Below are 16729 nucleotides of genomic sequence, written 5' to 3'. Positions count from 1 at the left end.
CACTTCCAAATCCCCCCGGTTACTAAAGCTCTCGCCAGAGCAGCGCTAAAGCGCTGGCTCAGGCGAGACCTAAAAATGGAACACATGTCCCTTCTTACCCTGCATTATCCACTAGTTTCTGGTGTCATAACTATCACAGGGTTTACTCCCTTTCTCGATGTGCCTCGAACCCAGTTCTCCATGCCTCCCAACTGTACCACTGACCCTCACAGTTCGGATCCCCGAGCATCACAAATCTCAGCACCCAAGTACACATCTGGCCCAGGCGTCCAGGTGGACACGGGCCCCAGTGAGAACCATCTCATCTCTTCAGAAAAATGCATCAAGTCTCAGATATCCTATGTGCCAGCCGTCAATGGGCTTCTCCCCCCCCCATCCTGAGTATAGCAAAGTCACTCCAGCCCAGCCAGAAGTACGTATGCCACTGGAAGTCACAGCACTTCAGTGAAGCCCAAGAAAATGTTGTTTTCTGTATCATAACTGCTACAGGGATAATTGGTGTTTGGGATTTAACTTTAAACTTGGTCTGAGCATTTCAGCATAGATTACCTCCATGCTGTAAATATATTTTTGATACAGTTTACTACATCAACGTTTACAAATTAACAGCCACAGTACTTTTGATATAGGTGGAGACACATCATTCAGTAAAGGCTATTAGGGAAACATGAAACTAAAAAGGATATGTCTTAGAAGCAGGTGGGGCGAATATACCTTTGACTCGTACTAGCCATATCTGTCCCTGTGCAAGCTGTGCAGAGATAGCTCTCTTGCAAGAGTGACAGTGATAGCACTTTGGAAATATAAAAAGTATGTCCTTGGAACATACCAAATGTGGCTGTGCCGAGTTAGCAGGTTAGAGCACCCACTGTGGATGTCCACAGGAAAGGAGTGAACACAGCGAAAAGACTGCATTCCTTCCAGTGCTCATCTTATTTCATGAATAATGGAAGGCTGGAAAACTAAGGTAGCCTGGTCAGAATTTTAACTTGAGACAAGCAGCTCCCAGGGAATGTCTACATCAAGTACTAAACATGGTGTCATGTTGTCTCATTGTAACACTATGCAATGCGGAATGGTCAATGGGTCTTCGCTGCATCTGTCATTCCGCATAAAACGGACAGGCTTTGTGTGTGTGCGCCATAAGAGCACACCGGACAGACCATTTCTATTTCCTTGATGGATCTCACAGTTCCCTTTTGCCTCGGATACAAAAGGTGAGGGGGACATGCTTGACGGACCACCGGGTCTGTGCGCTATAGCCCTGCTAGGCAGTCAGGATTTGAGTATGCCTGTATGCATTGTAACAAAGACTAAAAGGGCCACAAGTCAGGGGGCATAGCCATGATATGATTACTAAAGGGAATCCTCCATTGCTCCCCTCAAAGGCACTCACCCGGCTTCCACAGTTTGCCAAGCCAGGACATGACCGTAGCCCCGGAAGGCAGAGGCTCGTCGATGCCCTCCCAGTAGACGCCACCTTCACTGGTCTCTGCCACATTGGTGAAGATGGTGTTCTTCTGCATGGTCCTCATGGCATTGGGATTAGTCTTCATGGAGGTACCTGGCGCTACGCCAAAGAAGCCATTTTCAGGGTTGATGGCTCGGAGGCGCCCTGCAGAGGAGACGGAAACAAAGGGTTAGGGGGAGATGAAAGGGGGAGCATCAGGGAAGGAAATCCAGATGTGTCGAACGAGTAAGTCGAGAGAGAGAAGTGAGAGGAGGTTTCACACATGAAGCTAGCAGAAGAGAGCCGCTTGTAGGAAGGATGGTCACCTTCAGCGTCAAACTTCATCCACGCAATGTCATCACCAACACACTCCACTTTCCAGCCAGGCAGGGAGGGGCTCATCATGGCCAGGTTGGTTTTCCCGCAGGCACTGGGGAAAGCTGCTGCAATGTACTTCTTCCGTCCCTGGGGATTCGTGATTCCTAAAATCTGGAAGAAGTTGGTGAGAAAGACATTTATGAAAATATGAAGCCAGTCCAGCTCTCTATGCCCAGCTCTGCCAGTCATTCTTCCCATCGGTCTTACTCTGCTCACTAGCGCGTGATTAACCCATCATCGCTTAGCCTTGAGCATCCTATGGCCATCTCCCATGCCTCCCTTCTCTGGCCCTTTTCCCCCTCTCACATTTTTGTGCTGTACTTACCAACATGTGCTCAGCCAGCCATCCCTCATCTTTGGCAATGCGGGACGCAATGCGCAGTGCGAAGCATTTCTTGCCGAGCAGAGAGTTGCCGCCGTAACCGCTGCCAAAGGAGAAGATCTCCCTCCGATCTGGCACGTGGGCAATCAGGGTGCTCTCGGGATTACAAGGCCAGCCATTGGTAAGCGGTGCTTTGTGGGAGGCAAGGGGACCCATATACATGAATTTCAAAAGCACAGTCTGACCAGGCTGAAAGAACGAAGCTTATGCCCACATGTCATGCCCTCAAACCCCCCATACGAGCGCTTGTTCACACTAAAGAAACTCCTCCCCAGCGATGCTGGTCAGTGGTGGAATTCTTCAAACTTGTCCCCTTGAACCCCCACTCTGGAGACACTCCAATACCAGTCGCAAGCAAATGTCTCCACCCAGCTATGGGATACAACTTATTCCACCCTCCAGCCATTCCCAACCAACCATTCAATACAACACTCCCATCGGCCACTCCACACCCTGTAATACTAAACAAGACACTCAAATACCATCCAAGCGACACAATACTCCACAGCCCCCACAGTCGTGTAACACTTCACACAGCCAGTTGCTTGATAATCCACTGCTCTCCCCAAAACTACACAACAAGCCACACTGCTTCTTCTGTCCATAATCAGGAAAAAACCCAACTCAACATATCAAGGAAAACGCTACGTTGGACGGATGGGAGATACGCTACCACTTCTTAGTGGACCTCTGGCTCTCCGGACTGGAGCTCCATCGCAGATGGCTATGAAGCTACTTAGTTACCTCGCAATGGCAGGGGTCGTCCCACGGAGTGTAGGCACTTCACAAACTCCTCATCCCCAAGAGTGTCCAGCACACGGGACCCCATCCGTGTCATTATTTTCATACTGGCAACGACGTATGGCGAGTCTGTGACCTGGACTCCGATCTTAGAGAGGGGAGATCCAATAGGACCCATGCTGTACGGAATCACATACATGGTGCGACCTATGGGGCAGACATGATACAATGCAAGGAGCATTACCATACATGGGGATAAAGTTATAATCAGGTAGATTGGAGACAGCGTTTCACTGGTGTGAGAAAAAGAAAGATTAAAAAGTAGGGTGTTATTAAAAATGGAAAGAAAACATAAGGGAGTCAGAGGTAAACTCGAGAGAAAATAATCTCCCTGCGATCGACGGTCACAGATGTTCTTATTACAACGAATTTGTTCTAATTTCATAATTCGCTTGGAAAAAGCAAATGATATCATATGTAGTATGCAGCATTTAATGATAGGTTACTAGAGGCATCACTTTTAATCCACAAGCACCACTGGCACATGGCTTTTCCTGTCCTCCCTCAATAAGAAAGGGAGATGATGGGCAGTATGTGGAGTGGTAAAAGGCTTTTGCCATTTTTCAGCTCAACGTGGATGGCACCAACTAATTCTATGCTTAAAGACTTTCCTGCAAAAATGGCAAAAGACCGTCAATGTTCAAGCTCGGCGTAGATGGCACTATGCTACTCTTATGCTTACAAACTCTGCTGGAAAAAAAGGCATTTGAGGCGAGTAGTGTGAGAGTGTTCCATATGAAGGAGCTGCACTCCACCTAAAACCTGGAGCTACTCAGGGTTCCTATTGTGTGTGTGCATAATCTATGGGGCACTCCAAGCCTGTAAAATGGCTGGGTATGGATAAGATCAGAAAATGCGCCTTTTTTATAAATAAATACACAAAGGGAGTGGGTTAGAGAAGCATTGAAACAAGGGAGATATATGTCGGTCAGAGAACATGTGTCAGGTAAACATGAAGCAGGAGCTACACAACAACAAACCCCTGTGGCTGTCCTTCTGCTGCAGCTTTTCATGGTAGAAAATGGGTGGACCTCGTATGTTGTTCTCCATTAGTGAGTGGTCAAAACTATACAATGGCGGCGCCCATAAAGCTTGCATCCTTTTCTTGATTTAAGCGGTCTGAATTGAAGGAGTGAAATGGCAGATCAGACGCGTTACTGAGATACTACAGCAAGGGACTCTGGAATCCCACTGTCACCATGATACTCCTTGGTGACTTGTGGTGCCTGGAGTACATGGAGTTCGGGTACTTCAGTGGTGTGTCCATATGTTATAGAGGTTAGTGCCTGTAGTTAGGATTAGGTAAGGGTTTCCGGTTAAAGGCATGTTTTGCTTTCTTAATGAATCTGACATCAGTCAACAAATCTGGGCTTAAATGAGTTCCACTTTGGTTCTTTATGACAAGCTGGGTGCAGATCTGTTTATTGAGGGCCAAAACAGAAACTGATATTTCGAATTTCAACTCCCCTAGGCACAGGACACACGGATAAACAGAACTACACCAAACTTGCCATGCAAATAGAACTTTACTCAAGGGAGTAAGTGCATTTGTTTAGTGTGGTGTAAACCCGGTCAGTAGTTTGAGAAATTAGAGTTTAAAAAGTGTTCCAGTCTAGACTTGAAGAGGTAACATTTTAGAGATATCAATCATTAATTTACGAACCCTCCACGCATTCAGAAATCCATGGGCGGGGGGGGGGGGTGAGAGAAGAGAGAGAGAGAGAGAGAGAGAGAGAGGGGGATAGAGAGAGAGAGAAGAGAGCGAAGGAGAGAGAGAGAGAGCGAAGGAGAGAGAGAGAGAGAGAAGGAGAGAGAGAGAGAGAGAGAGAGAAGGAGAGAGAGATAGAGAAGGAGAGAGAGATAGAGAGATAGAGAGAGAGAGAAGAGAGCGAAGTAGAGAGAGAGAGAAAAGGAGAGAGAGAGAGAGAGAGAGAGAGAGAGAGAGAGAGAGAGAGAGAGAGAGAGAGATCAATCATTAATTTACGAACCCTCCACGCATTCAGAAATCCATGGGCGGGGGGGGGGGGAGAAGAGAGAGAAGAGAGAGAAGAGAGAGAGAGAGAGAGAGAGAAGAGAGAGAGAGAGACAGAGAGAGAGAGAAGGAGAGAGAGAAGAGAGAGAGAAGGAGAGAGAGAGAGAGAGAGGAGAGAGAGAGAGAGAAGGAGAGATAGAGAGAGAGAAAGGAGAGAGAGAAAGGAGAGACAGAGAGAGAGGGAGAGGGAGAGAGAGAGAGAGAGAGAGACAGAGAGAGAAGGAGAGAGAAGGAGAGAGAGAGAGAGAGAGAGAGAGAGAGAGAGAGAAGAGAGAGAGAGACAGAGAGAGTGAGAGAGAGAAGGAGAGAGAAGGAGAGAGAGAAGGAGAGAGAAGGAGAGAGAGAGAGAGAGAGAGAGAGAGAGAGAGAGAGAGAGAGAGAGAGAGAGAGAGAGAGAGAGAGAGAGAGAGAGTAAAAGAAGAATAAAAAGAATTATTATTATTATTGTGTTGTGGCTGCTATTACCCAACACGGAGCACCAAACAAAGAAAAAAAATACATACGGGAACAGGGTGAAGCTACCCTAAAGCACGTGAGGGCCCCCAAAGGAACCCCATCAAAAAAATGGATATATATATATATTTTTTTTAAACATGGTGAGACTCAGAAATCATGTGCTGGATTTGTGAATTCTAGAGCCTCCCAGAGTCCAAAGGTTTGCAAAATCCTCAAATGAAAAAAAGAAAAATGAATGATGCAGCTGGAGGTGGCCACACACGAGGTTTGGCAATAGGCCCTGCGGTCAACAATGATGCACAGGCTGGAGGCCGCGGTTGGCAGCCTGCAGTAGGTTGGCGAAGGAACTAGCAAACAGCCAGACCATGATCCCAACCCATGTCTGTGGCCAGTGCTACCCCCACCCCCCCAGAGGTACTGTCAAAGGCCCCATGTGAAGCAGGAATTGGCTTCCCATAGTGGGTTTGGCCACATGCCAGGCCTTAGCCCTATGTGCCAGCCCTCACTGAGCAGGGCGTCTGCAGCAGGGATTGGCTGTAAATAGAAGATTGGGGGCAAGGAGCAGTTTCAGACGATTTTAAAAAACTGAAATTCACTGAAAAACCAAAGGTTAAAAAAGGAAAGCTATGGTTACCAGTGCACACATTTGTAAGTTAGTTCACCTAACCATAACTGGCCGTTTTCAGTAATTTTTGTTTAGGTTTTGGAATCATAACTGCACTTTAAATGTGATTTTTTCAATGAATTTCAGAGGTGTTTTTTAAAACACATTTTAAGGTCGTATTACCAAGGCTAACTATAACTTGAATTTAACCTTTCGCTGTTTTCCACTCAATATATATATATTATCCTCTAAACAAATTGGTGTTAGAAGGAAGTTAAGGTTGACTAATATTTCAAAAAGTGGCTCTACCATAAAACAAATGTGGTCTGAAACTCACAGGTTGAGATGGTGCTTCCACCTGGCGATCCAACTGACCCTGCGCTAAGTCAACAGCACGAGTGAAAAATGATTTTGCCCCCCCCCCTTTGAAACTTCTGGATTTTTTGACTAATCTGCATGAAAGTCGTCACGCACTTCGATGTATTCTAAATTATTGTCATTGCCAACTTTGGTAGAGATTAGTCAAAAGGGGAAAGTTATTAAGGATTCAAACATCCATTTTCCAATGGCGTGAGATAGAAAGAGAGGCATGAAAACAAGGGGTAAGAGAACGAGTGTTAGAATAAGGGATGGAGAGGGCATTCTAATAGGGGAAGGATCGAAAGAGCACTTTTAGAATGAGGGAAGGGAAACTTGCAACCAAAAATAGACAGCTGTCAGAAAGCAGGGGGAAAAAAGTAGGTTCCTCTCACATCCAACTTACCCTTCATGCACCCTGGGAACCGTGCACCAGCTGCCCGCTCAAAGTCCTCAGGAGACATCCAGTTGCCCAGCTGACCCTTGGCACCACCAACAGGAATGGGCACAGTGTCCCGCTGATTTTCGGTCACAATCACAGTCTTTGATTCCACCCGTGCCACATCCTTAGGATCCGTCCTGGTCAGCCAGCTACAAGAAGAGCAACAATGCCGGCACGATTAATATAAAAGATACTCCCCAAATAATGACTTTAACCCCAATAGAAATGAAGACCAGTGGACGTGGTGTGTCGGCTACCAGAAGAGCAGTTTACTTATGTGTTACAAGGGTAGGTGTCCAGATAGGCTCTGAATGGCCACCTTAAAGAGGACTACTCAATCCTGATTGGCTGGCCACAACCTGAGCAATAAGCTATGGCAGCCATTACAGGACTCTGGAACATGGTCCCTGCATCCTGAAAACAAATGAAAAAACATATAAGAGGCAGGCAGGGTGAGTTCAACCTGACACCAATAGGCATGTGGGGGAGGGACTCTCCAAAGAGGCCCCTTCCCTATGACTGGCTGGCCACAACCTGAGCAATAAGCTATGGCAGCCATTACAGGACTCTGGAACATGGTCCCTGCATCCTGAAAACAAATGAAAAAACATATAAGAGGCAGGCAGGGTGAGTTCAACCGGACACCAATAGGCATGTGGGGGAGGGACTCTCCAGAGAGGCCCCTTCCCCATGACTGGCTGGCCACAACCTGAGCAATAAGCTATGGCAGCCATTACAGGACTCTGGAACATGGCCCCTGCATCCTGAAAACAAATGAAAAAACATATAAGAGGCAGGCAGGGTGAGTTCAACCGGACACCAATAGGCATGTGGGGGAGGGACTCTCCAAAGAGGCCCCTTCCCTATGACTGGCTGGCCACAACCTGAGCAATAAGCTATGGCAGCCATTACAGGACTCTGGAACATGGTCCCTGCATCCTGAAAACAAATGAAAAAACATATAAGAGGCAGGCAGGGTGAGTTCAACCTGACACCAATAGGCATGTGGGGGAGGGACTCTCCAAAGAGGCCCCTTCCCTATGACTGGCTGGCCACAACCTGAGCAATAAGCTATGGCAGCCATTACAGGACTCTGGAACATGGTCCCTGCATCCTGAAAACAAATGAAAAAACATATAAGAGGCAGGCAGGGTGAGTTCAACCTGACACCAATAGGCATGTGGGGGAGGGACTCTCCAAAGAGGCCCCTTCCCTATGACTGGCTGGCCACAACCTGAGCAATAAGCTATGGCAGCCATTACAGGACTCTGGAACATGGTCCCTGCATCCTGAAAACAAATGAAAAAACATATAAGAGGCAGGCAGGGCGAGCTCAACCTGACACCAATAGGCATGTGGGGGAGGGACTCTCCAAAGAGGCCCCTTCCCTATGACTGGCTGGCCACAACCTGAGCAATAAGCTATGGCAGCCATTACAGGACTCTGGAACATGGTCCCTGCATCCTGAAAACAAATGAAAAAACATATAAGAGGCAGGCAGGGTGAGTTCAACCGGACACCAATAGGCATGTGGGGGAGGGACTCTCCAAAGAGGCCCCTTCCCTATGACTGGCTGGCCACAACCTGAGCAATAAGCTATAGCAGCCATTACAGGACTCTGGAACATGGTCCCTGCATCCTGAAAACAAATGAAAAAACATATAAGAGGCAGGCAGGGTGAGTTCAACCGGACACCAATAGGCATGTGGGGGAGGGACTCTCCAAAGAGGCCCCTTCCCTATGACTGGCTGGCCACAACCTGAGCAATAAGCTATGGCAGCCATTACAGGACTCTGGAACATGGTCCCTGCATCCTGAAAACAAATGAAAAAACATATAAGAGGCAGGCAGGGTGAGTTCAACCGGACACCAATAGGCATGTGGGGGAGGGACTCTCCAAAGAGGCCCCTTCCCTATGACTGGCTGGCCACAACCTGAGCAATAAGCTATGGCAGCCATTACAGGACTCTGGAACATGGTCCCTGCATCCTGAAAACAAATGAAAAAACATATAAGAGGCAGGCAGGGTGAGTTCAACCGGACACCAATAGGCATGTGGGGGAGGGACTCTCCAAAGAGGCCCCTTCCCTATGACTGGCTGGCCACAACCTGAGCAATAAGCTGTGGCAGCCATTACAGGACTCTGGAACATGGTCCCTGCATCCTGAAAACAAATGAAAAAAACATATAAGAGGCAGGCAGGGTGAGTTCAACCGGACACCAATAGGCATGTGGGGGAGGGACTCTCCAGAGAGGCCCCTTCCCTATGACTGGCTGGCCACAACCTGAGCAATAAGCTGTGGCAGCCATTACAGGACTCTGGAACATGGTCCCTGCATCCTGAAAACAAATGAAAAAACATATAAGAGGCAGGCAGGGTGAGTTCAACCGGACACCAATAGGCATGTGGGGGAGGGACTCTCCAAAGAGGCCCCTTCCCTATGACTGGCTGGCCACAACCTGAGCAATAAGCTATGGCAGCCATTACAGGACTCTGGAACATGGTCCCTGCATCCTGAAAACAAATGAAAAAACATATAAGAGGCAGGCAGGGTGAGTTCAACCGGACACCAATAGGCATGTGGGGGAGGGACTCTCCAAAGAGGCCCCTTCCCTATGACTGGCTGGCCACAACCTGAGCAATAAGCTATGGCAGCCATTACAGGACTCTGGAACATGGTCCCTGCATCCTGAAAACAAATGAAAAAACATATAAGAGGCAGGCAGGGTGAGTTCAACCGGACACCAATAGGCATGTGGGGGAGGGACTCTCCAAAGAGGCCCCTTCCCTATGACTGGCTGGCCACAACCTGAGCAATAAGCTATGGCAGCCATTACAGGACTCTGGAACATGGTCCCTGCATCCTGAAAACAAATGAAAAAACATATAAGAGGCAGGCAGGGTGAGTTCAACCGGACACCAATAGGCATGTGGGGGAGGGACTCTCCAAAGAGGCCCCTTCCCTATGACTGGCTGGCCACAACCTGAGCAATAAGCTATGGCAGCCATTACAGGACTCTGGAACATGGTCCCTGCATCCTGAAAACAAATGAAAAAACATATAAGAGGCAGGCAGGGTGAGTTCAACCGGACACCAATAGGCATGTGGGGGAGGGACTCTCCAAAGAGGCCCCTTCCCTATGACTGGCTGGCCACAACCTGAGCAATAAGCTGTGGCAGCCATTACAGGACTCTGGAACATGGTCCCTGCATCCTGAAAACAAATGAAAAAAACATATAAGAGGCAGGCAGGGTGAGTTCAACCGGACACCAATAGGCATGTGGGGGAGGGACTCTCCAAAGAGGCCCCTTCCCTATGACTGGCTGGCCACAACATGGACAGTCATTATGGGTGATGTGGGCATGTTCCCTTTTGAAATGCATTGTAGTAAATGCCAGGTTTTGAGGGTCATAAAAAGGAGCACATATAAAGGGCGATAACGGCTTTTAGTTCGAATATAAATCTGTTGAGTGTACCATACTCATTTTAAGATTTGTGGTGTGTTCTACAGTGATTTTATCATGAGAAAAACGCTGACCTTCTGCTGAGATTTGATGAACCATGTTTGAAAAAAAAGTGTTTTCTCTTATGATTTTCTCATAGAGATTATGGAAGGTGCTCCAGGAGGCAACACATTTTCTATATTCACACACTATCTTCCTTAGCCATCTGAGTACAAAGTTTGATGTTCGGAGTAAAACATATACTTTCAGCAGCCGCCTGTCAGTTCTTTCCCCTGCGTTCTGCGAATCTTTCCAAGGGGTTCTATTGAACAACTAGAGCAGTAACATTTCTATGTATGACAAAACCATAGCACACTTTAAGCCATCTTCAAGGAATTCAAGCTGGAAAACCTAAAGAATTTCCTTTAAAAATTAACAAAATTATGGGGTGTTCTTTTTGTCATAGAAATTATGGCTACAGTGCTAGAAAGCTAAAATGAGGAAAGGACAGATTTTCTAGGAGTTCTCAAAGGTTCCGTATCGATTTCAGTAAAATATTCGGACGCGCAGACTGGAGCATGCTATTTCAACTCCAGTCTGTCAGTAAACTCTGTTGTGGTCAACTGCAGCTTTCCCACAAAGTTTAAATGAGCAACAAGAGTGCTAACATTCTGTATTTAGGAGAAAAGTGTGGCACAGCTGAGCTCCATCTTGATGGAATCAAAACTAGAGAATACAGCAGTAAATTTTAAAAAAAAGTTTCTTTTTGTTATAGTAATTATGGTCTGTGCTCTAGACAGCTAAAATTAGATCACAATCTCTGTGTGGTCTTAAATATCTTCCTCGTCCATTTTAGTAAAACATTCTGACATGCAGAGTGAAACATGCACTTCCAACACCAGCAGCAGTGTGTCAGTTAACTCCAGTGGCGGCTGGTGAAGTTTGAGAGTGGAGAGGCTGGACTGCACACGGGAGGGGAAGGGATGAGGGGGAGGCAGCTTTGGGGTTCACTTTAGGGGGGTCAGCATTTTTTGGGAGGCCGGGCGCCATTTCCCATGCAAATCTTTTCAATTAATTGCATTTCTCACGGTTTCGTCTGCATAGCCAGCAAAGTATGTGGCTAACCGATCAATTATGGGGCACCATATTTCTTAAATTTGCATTGCGGAGTTCATTTTGTGCGATTTAAAACTGTAAGCCACACAGAAAAATAAAGGTTAAAATGCATTAAGTGATTAAGAAAACTTGAATGCAATATGGTATAATATTGGTACATGTAGAGAATAAATAGTTCTGTTTCCTTGCCAGCAGGAACACCGAAAACACTTGGCTGCTTCTCTTAAATCGCATTTATAGAAACTGTGTGGTGTGTGATGTAAAGCATGTGCAACTTATGTCCTGCAACACATTCATTTATTGAGCGATGCTGTGGCGGGGCTGCAGACTGGCGCAGACTTCATAAACAGTGTGCTCCTATGTGGAGGAGCCTACATCATACATTTAATTTCTCTGTCATACTGATACAGCGATTGGCAATGAAATCTTAGACCACTGCACTGGATTAATATTAGGCGAGTCGTACTTGCAGGGACGAATTGATCATTATTAGACTTAAAGTTAGAATCAAATTTAACAGAGTCCGAGCATCAAAAATAAAATGAGGGTCATCTGGGAGCTGCAGTGTCTGCTGGTATCCCTGGGCTCTGCATAATCTCGGTGTCTGGACGGAGTCTATTTGTGGTGGAAGCCGGGCGAGGATAGACCGCGCATCCTCAGAGCAGAAGCCACATGAATTTTCTGTAGCACAGGAGATGATGCTGGTAGTTTTCCTCATAGCCAAAAACGGACACTCATGAGTCCAGCGGGCACGGTAGACAACAGAGCCGCCGCATTGTGTGTCATTAAGCATATGGCTCGCGTGAACACCTTTACCGCATACAATGCCCTGCCGCATTGCCCAACAACTGCTCTTGAATAGGAGCTGATTTGCAGCCAGTGTCATCTCGGTGCGAGGCAGAGGCCCCCCTCACCTCCCACCTCCACTGCCTCGTCTTTTACGGAGAGGGCAGAGGGTTTGCACCTCGCAGTCCATGAGCTCATTTCATTACAGCTGAAAACAAATACTGGGAGAGTTCGTCTAGCAAGTAATTCGCGCAATAAAGACTCTAGAGTAACACATTCAGAGCAACATGATTTGTACTATTGCTGTACTGAATTACAGTGAATCTAGCGCCCCAGTGCTTGGACCAATCCGTTCCCAGTTGTGTAGTATAAAGCGCTCCACATAGAATGAGTTAAGATCCTTTGCCCCTATTCCAACTTTGCTTTACATAATCCTTCATGCCTATGCCTCTTCACTCGTTTTCAGAGGTGCAGGGAGGTGAATTGATTTGGGGTGTTTTCTGACAGGTGCTGGCGTGCTCTGCTCAATGTGAAAACAGGGTTGTCTCTTGAAAGGCCATTGCCTCTGAAAGGGCGCAGTGTTTTTCCGTGACCTAGAGAGGTGGCGTGCTAGCTCAGTAGGTTAATGCTCTTACGGCAGGCCTGTGAGATTCTTCAAATGCAGCATGGCTGACTCAACCTTTCATCCACCCAGTGCCAACAAAAAGAGTACGATTAATTATTGTAACCTTAACACCTTTTTTCCAAAGATTTGAGGCCCTGTTTAGATAGACCTGGATGAGAGATTGGGTATTTTTTATTGTTCGTAGCACAAAACGGAAAACTGGATTAATTCAAGTTGACATTAACCCAAAAAGAGCAACTTGCGTGCTGTTCAAATTAAGAAAATACTCGCTAAGCTTTTTTATTTTTATTTTTAGCTTACCCCTCTTTGTGCCATGGCCCACGAGCAAAGTTGGGGGTGCACTAGGGAACCATCGGGGCCTTCAATTGTCGGGGAAGCTCAAGCTTCTAGGCGAGGCTGACACGGACCTAAATGTAAATGTAAATGTTGTAGACTTGTAAAGCGCACAGCTGCCCCAGCAACGGGGCGTCCCGGCGCTGTAGACCGCTGGGGAACCCGCCCTGGCTGTGCGCACCACCTTTTCTGCTCCTCAGCTCCTGGCTACCAGTGCAGGCCCGGTAACAGAGACACTGAAGCTGGAGCTAAAACCTTGGTCTCTGCATCAGGCCCGATTCTAGAGGGTGGGCACCCAAACATGAGCCTGGCCCACCAAACATGAGCCTTGGCCTTCACAGTGAATCTGCCACCCATGTACAACAATAAAAAATGTTTAGATAAATGGTGATTTATGATCCTGCTGGAGAGCAATCATTTGTCTGTTTGTAGTTTTTAAATGCAGATAAACTGAATTTTATGTGGATAGCTCAGTGGGTTAGTGCCTTTGTCACAGAGATCCCTGTGTTACTCGCAGTTCAGAAGTTGCAATCCTAACATAGGAAAGTGACCTATGAACTGTCATCAAAGAGCTGCATACAAACGTTGGCTTTTTTGTGTTGTGATATAGTTAGAACGTCCACCGTCTTTCATTATTCTAATGCTGCTAAAAAGAGTTTGGGCAGTTATACATTTTTATCAGTAAGGTCAACCCCCAACCACTGGAGGACTCTTTAAATCCTGAGTTTGTTCTTCTCCAGACCAAATCCTCGTAAAATGTATTGCCCACCAGCATGGATGACGCGATTCCTACACTTGTAATCCTCATTGCCTTATGTGACATTCCCAGTAGAATTACTTATTTTCTCTGTAGAACGTGTGCGTGATGTAAAGTACTGTGACACCCTACACTGATATGAGTAGCGCTACACAACAAATGAAATGCATATGAGAAAGGGGCAACGGAGAGATGAGGGGCACTGGTGGAGGGTGGTAGTGAGGGAATCCGAGGAGGTGGTCATGGGGAGGGTGGGGGAGGGGCTATGGAGAGATGAGAGGCACCGGTAGAGGGTGGTAGTGAGGGAGTCTGAGGAGGAGGTCATGAGGGGGAGGGGCTACAGAGAGATGAGGGGCACTGTTGGAGGGTCGCAGTGAGGGAATCCGAGGAGGAGGTCAATAGGGGGGGCCATGGAGGGATGAGGGGCACTGTTGGAAGGTGGTAGTAAAGGTATCTACCGAGAAAGAGGTTATTGGTGCGGCGCCAAATTTTTTTTTCGCATCAGCACTAAAGCCGGCCCTGTCATGGCCTTTCTGTTTTTGGTTAATTAACAGTCGGTCATTAGGGCTATTGTGGAACATACTTTAAAGTACATGTTAATTACATTTACTGCTATATTCAAAGTTTCGAGTTTGAAGGTGATTTTACTAGTGTTTTTCCCCAGGAAGAATGAAATTGGAACCGGATGGTGGCTGATATGGGCTGGGGCCCAAGGACAGCTGTGAGATAAGGTGCACTGGAGAGGAGTAGTGGATAATCAAGCCTGTAAGGGAGTGCGTTGCAGAGTCCGGGTCAGGTGGAGGTAGTAATGAAGAGGGAGTCTCCCTGAAGGCTCGCACAGAGGGAGCCTGCAAGGGAGTGCGTGCAGAGTCCGGGGTCAGGTGGAGGTAGTAATGAAGAGGGATTCTCCCTGAAGGCTCGCACAGAGGGAACCTGTAAGGGAGTGCGCTGCAGAGTCTGGGGTCAGGTGGAGGTAGTAATGAAGAGGGTTTCTCCCTGAAGGCTCGCACAGAGGGAGCCTGTAAGGGAGTGCGTGCAGAGTCCGGGGTCAGGTGGAGGTAGTAATGAAGAGGGATTCTCCCTGAAGGCTCGCACAGAGGGAGCCTGCAAGGGAGTGCGTGCAGAGTCCGGGGTCAGGTGGAGGTAGTAATGAAGAGGGATTCTCCCTGAAGGCTCGCACAGAGGGAGCCTGTAAGGGAGTGCGCTGCAGAGTCTGGGGTCAGGTGGAGGTAGTAATGAAGAGGGTTTCTCCCTGAAGGCTCGCACAGAGGGGGCCCGAGAAGTGTCACTTGCCTGATACTTCCACCTCAGAAACCTCCTCTTCTCATCAAAGGGACATTAAATGGGAAAAAAACTGTTTTTGAGAGTGATAACATTGAGAAAGATTTGGAAAAGAGTACGTTTTACTAGGCCTTGTAAGACTAAGAAGAGATAAAGGAGGGCTTGTAAGCAGGCCTGGCTAGACATATAAGAGACAAATCAGGCCCGCAGTGGCAAACCCGAATACACCCTTGTCCCACCCAAATAAAAATTCCCGGAGCCGGGCCTGGTCTGCATAATCCTGCTATTCACAGTCGCACGGGAAGCATACAACTCGAGTCTGCGCGGTGAGTGATGACAAACTGCGCACACTCGATTTTTGAGCAAGCCGTCTCCCTGCAGCCTCTACCCCACCCTTTCCCAACTCATCACAGGGTGAGACCCACCCCCAATGACGAGTTGGAAAAGGGTGGGGTGACCATCCTCTCCACTCCTTGACGGACGTGTAGCCCCAGTGTTACAGGGCTTTAGTCTAAAACGTCGGGGCTATTTTTACCCCATGTTATCAGGGGGTGGAGACTGGTCCTTTAGGCACTTTCTTTGCCGAGCTGATGACCTCACAAGCCTCAGGGCTGTGAGCTCCTCAGCCCGGCAAAAACTATAGACTCTGGGCCCACCCACAGACAGCAGATTAAGGGAATGCATCGGTGTAACATGACAGTGACAACACAGTGCCAGAATCTAATCACAGCAACAAAAGTCTCCTTCGAATCGGACTCAAGAAATTTGCGTTTGTACAATTTTTTCGTTAAACACCCCCCCCAAAAAACGGATGTAAAGTTAGTCATTGCAAATTTGTTATATTTATTTCTTTTTTGTACATTCCTTGCTTGCGGTGTTTGATATTGTGTTCCTCTTGCCTGCTGTGTTTGATTCTGTGTCCTGCTATTTTTGTACGTTCTATTTTGTAACATTTCTCTCATGTTACGTAACTGGTTCTATTGTACAGCGCTCTGACACCTTCGGGTAAAGTCCGCGCTTTATAAAAATGCATAAATAAATAAAGTGTGTATTTTAACTTTGACAATGGCCGACCCTGGGGGATTAAAGTAAAGGGGCGGAGCCCCGACGCCCTGGTTTAGAAACCGCCACTGGTGAACTCCCAAGGCAAAAGAGAGGTACGCCTGAACACCATTCTGTTGAAATACGAGCTGCTGGATTTACAGCCTTTCATAAAGAGCAGGCTGAAGTAAATCAGCATTGAACTGTTAATGCAGGCATGGAACCTGAGAGTTAAAAATGTGAGAAGAGGTCTGCGTCATAGTAATTTAATCCACGATGTGTTTTTAAAGGGCTAAATGTCGGTAAAAAGAGATATCTGCATAAATAGAGCATCCAATATCCGTGTGTCTACTCAGCCTCCTGATCTTCTCAGTTGCTTAACAGGTCCCTAATGTATATTAACTTTATGTGACTATGGTCTTATCCCTGCTGTCACCAGTGAT

The 16729-nt window shown here is 47.2% G+C and overlaps 1 protein-coding gene across 1 annotated transcript in view; it reads right to left on the bottom strand.

Annotated features, from left to right (window-relative positions):
- Positions 1-16729, bottom strand: part of LOC146869367 (phosphoenolpyruvate carboxykinase [GTP], mitochondrial-like) — a 92005-nt gene that overhangs the window by 11404 nt on the left and 63872 nt on the right. The window contains exons 3-7 of the mRNA XM_085653069.1: positions 6867-7051; positions 2955-3158; positions 2154-2341; positions 1777-1939; positions 1397-1615 (exon numbers count right to left, since the gene is read on the bottom strand). Coding sequence (XP_085509195.1) covers positions 1397-1615; positions 1777-1939; positions 2154-2341; positions 2955-3158; positions 6867-7051 — 959 coding nt within the window. The remainder of the gene's footprint in view (positions 1-1396; positions 1616-1776; positions 1940-2153; positions 2342-2954; positions 3159-6866; positions 7052-16729) is intronic.

This window comes from Triturus cristatus, chromosome 1_1 (genome assembly GCF_964204655.1).
Source record: "Triturus cristatus chromosome 1_1, aTriCri1.1, whole genome shotgun sequence".
Classification (NCBI taxonomy): Eukaryota; Metazoa; Chordata; class Amphibia; order Caudata; family Salamandridae; genus Triturus; species Triturus cristatus.
This window is presented reverse-complemented; position numbering and strand designations above follow the sequence as displayed.